Source organism: Haemaphysalis longicornis, unplaced genomic scaffold (genome assembly GCF_048455015.1).
Source record: "Haemaphysalis longicornis isolate Haplotype H1 unplaced genomic scaffold, Haemaphysalis longicornis Haplotype H1 scaffold_4, whole genome shotgun sequence".
NCBI lineage: Eukaryota > Metazoa > Arthropoda > Arachnida > Ixodida > Ixodidae > Haemaphysalis > Haemaphysalis longicornis.
The window spans coordinates 221,945,261-221,948,442 of NW_027526361.1; the positions used below are offsets into that span (position 1 = coordinate 221,945,261).

General features: G+C 54.0%; 1 protein-coding gene across 1 annotated transcript; it reads right to left on the reverse strand.

Moving 5' to 3' along the window:
- Positions 1-225: 225 nt before the first annotated feature.
- LOC144180233 (uncharacterized) lies at positions 226-2,039 on the reverse strand. Its single transcript, XM_077708612.1, has one exon. It carries the CDS (start codon positions 2,037-2,039, stop codon positions 834-836), a length of 1,206 nt encoding a protein of 401 aa, XP_077564738.1. The 3' UTR covers positions 226-833.
- Positions 2,040-3,182: the final 1,143 nt, after the last annotated feature.

The window sequence follows — 3,182 nt, forward strand, 5'->3', positions numbered from 1 at the left end:
ACTGAGAGGCAAGCCGGAGTTGACATCGATGATGGCATCGGAGCTGGTTTCACCAGGTGCGGCCCCTTGTAACGCAAAGCAGTCTTCGCCATCAGCTATGTCTTCGAAATAGGCAACTGTCGTGCCTTTGGCGACATGTTGGCGTTCATTGCTGAAGTTAGTAAGCAGCAATGCGGCACGGCCATCGGTTACATGTAACACGCCTCGAGCAACTGCGATGCCATGACGGAACAAAAGTTCATCGATTCGCTCTGCTATGCCGTCAACATTGCTAAACATGTCGCAGTGAACTGAAACTAGCATGCATGACCGCGGTGGTATGTTCACGTCCTCGTCGATAACCCGCAACGGCGCTCGGCATGCTGCGAGTTCTGGTGGGCGGTGGCTCGACGAGAATGTAATTAGGCGTTCACCAACGTCGATCACAGCGTTGTATTCTCTTAAAAAGTCCATCCCCAAAATAAGGTCCTTGCAGCACTCCGCGAGGACCACGAAACTGCCGACAAAATCAGCGTTACCAATGGCGATTCTGGCGGTGCACTTCCCTATTGGACTCATTAAATGGCCTTCAGCAGATCGAATCTGAAGTCCACACCACGGCATCTTCACTTTTTTTAACCGATCGGCGAGGGTCTGACTAATTATAGAGTAGTCTGCACCGGTGTCAATAAGAGAAACCACTTCATGTCCATCTATACAAATTACGAGGTCGGCGCTTCCAGCTTCGGCGAAAGACATTCTTGTGGTATCCTTTTCCGTCGGAGACGTCGAGGGGTTTTGAAGGTCTTGCGTAGTTAGGCTACGAGCAACCCTGCCTCCAGAGGTTGCTGCTTTTAGTTTCCCCGCCTAGGGCTTGGGGATCTGCCTCGCAGTATCCCGCCGAAGTTTCGACGGTTAGGGGAGACGTCGTTCGCTGGGGACGGTGAACGTGGTCGACGGTTCGGCGAAAGGTCTCGTCTCGCAGCAAGGTATTCCTCGATAGCAGGGGGTCTTTGTCCAAAGCAAGGGCGTGGAGCCGTGGGAGCGAATCCGGAAAGCCCAATTTCGCGGTACGGACAGCGGCGGTAGATATGGCCTGCTTCGCCACAGTGAAAACACAGCGGCCGGTTGTCATTTGTGCGCCAGACGTCGGACTTCCGTACCTGTCGTCCAGCTGAAGTTTCCATTCGAGGCCTGGGATGCGGGTTGGTGTGCACTCCCTGATGCCAGGAATCGGTCTGGGGAGCCCGTTGAGGTGCTGGAATAGGCGGTACAGGTGGGTGACGACGGACAACCGACACATAGCTTGGTTGGAGCTGCTGCGGCTGGCTCTCCGGAATGGCCAAGGCTTCCCGGATCTCCTGACGCACGATGTCGGCGACAGAAGCATGCGAAGGCTGTGAAGAGCCTATCCCGTGCAGCTGTAGTTCCTCTCTAACTATCGATCGCACGAGCTCACGCAGGGACCTGTCACTGGATGCCGTCGCTGCAGCAGTAGCGCTTGGAGAACCGCCGGTAACCCGGTCATATTGCCGGCATCTGTCCCGCAGGGCATGCTCGATGGCTGTGGCCTCCTTAATGAAATCCTTCACTGTGCGGGGTGGATTTCGTACGAGGCCGGCGAACAGTTGTTCCTTCACGCCATGCATTAGATGCCGTAGTTTCTTCGGCTCTGACATTTCAGGGTCGGCTCTACGGAAGAGGCGTGCCATGTCCTCTGCAAACATCGCCACCGTCTCGTTCGGTTTTTGGATGCGAGACTCCAAAAGGCGCTGAGCGTGGTCACGGCGGTCGCTGCTGGCGAATGACTCCAGCAGCTCCTGGCGAAATTCCTCCCAAGTAGATAACCTCGCTTCGCGGTTCTCGAACCACGTCCTTGCACCATGTTCTAGCGAGTAGTACACCTCACGCAGCTTTTGACGAGCGTCCCACTGGTTGAACGATGCGACCCGCTCAAACTGCTCCAGCCAATCCTCGACGTCCTCAAACACCTCACCGTGAAAAATGGCCGGCGTACGTGGCTGTTGGAGAGTTACCTGGCAGGGAAGTGGTTGCGTCATTACTTGGGGTGCTGGCGCTTGACGCCTAGGTGCAGTGAAGTCAAGGTAACCGCACTCTGGAGACAGTACGCGTTGGCGACGACTAGCCCGATGGACAGGTGTGTGGACAGGGTGAGGCCGTTCCGGGCTGGCCGAAGGGGTCCTCTGCATGGGGTAGTCGTACCCAGCACCTCCACCAGTGTCGCGTACAGCAAATACGCGTTGGGGGTGTTGGTGAGCTTTACTAAAACGCTAATAGAAGAAGCAGCGGAGAAGAACGCTCTTGACCGCGAAGCTTGTTGTTGTTGTTGTTGTTGTTCCTGGCGATATGGCTCGTACCCACGTGGGGGATTGGCCAGGAATCGGGCGTGAGAAGGGCTAATGCGCCCGCTTAAAACACCGGAAACTAATACACCTCTCTATTTATAACCGCGAAGCACTCGAGCTGCCAGAGCCAAACACTGATGATGATGCGTTCCCGGTAGCGCTCGTTCGTCGTCGTCGTCGCCTCGGCTGGGATGTCACAAATTAAAAGTTCATTCAGATGCTTGTGGGTACGTGACAATATGTTAGCATAATCGTTTTCACATGTCCTACATATTGTTAACATACAGCTGAGGAGGCAGCCAGCACTCTGGTGTATGGGCTCCTGCCTTTTGGCTGCCTCTGGCTCTCAGCTGTATGGAAGTTATGCCAATAAACTCCTATTGACCTATTGACCTATTGAATGAGTACAGCGCATTCCACTGACTGCTGGTTATTCAGTGAGTCCTGAAACTCGACCTGTCCTGTTCGATTGCAGAGCTTGTCTACGGTTCGATGCTGCGGCTCCAATGTCATTTCTTCGCTCCGTCAGCTCATTCTTTACCTGAAAGTGATTATGTAGAGAGCTTATGCATGCCCTTTCGGCAACTGCAGCCTAACCTTAAAGGGACACTGAAGTGAATTTGTCAAGCTCCCGTTTTTGCTTGCACTGCGTAGACTGGCTCAAATTAGCACACTTTTCATCGTTTATCCGGTTGACAAATCGGTAATTATTTTACAAAGCGCGAAAGAAGAAAAACTACCATGCGCGGTTTGCGGCGGCCGCACCAACTAAGGCTGTGACGTTGGGAGGAGGGGCGCCGTGATTGGACGATGCCCAAGGTTAGCAATCACACAAGT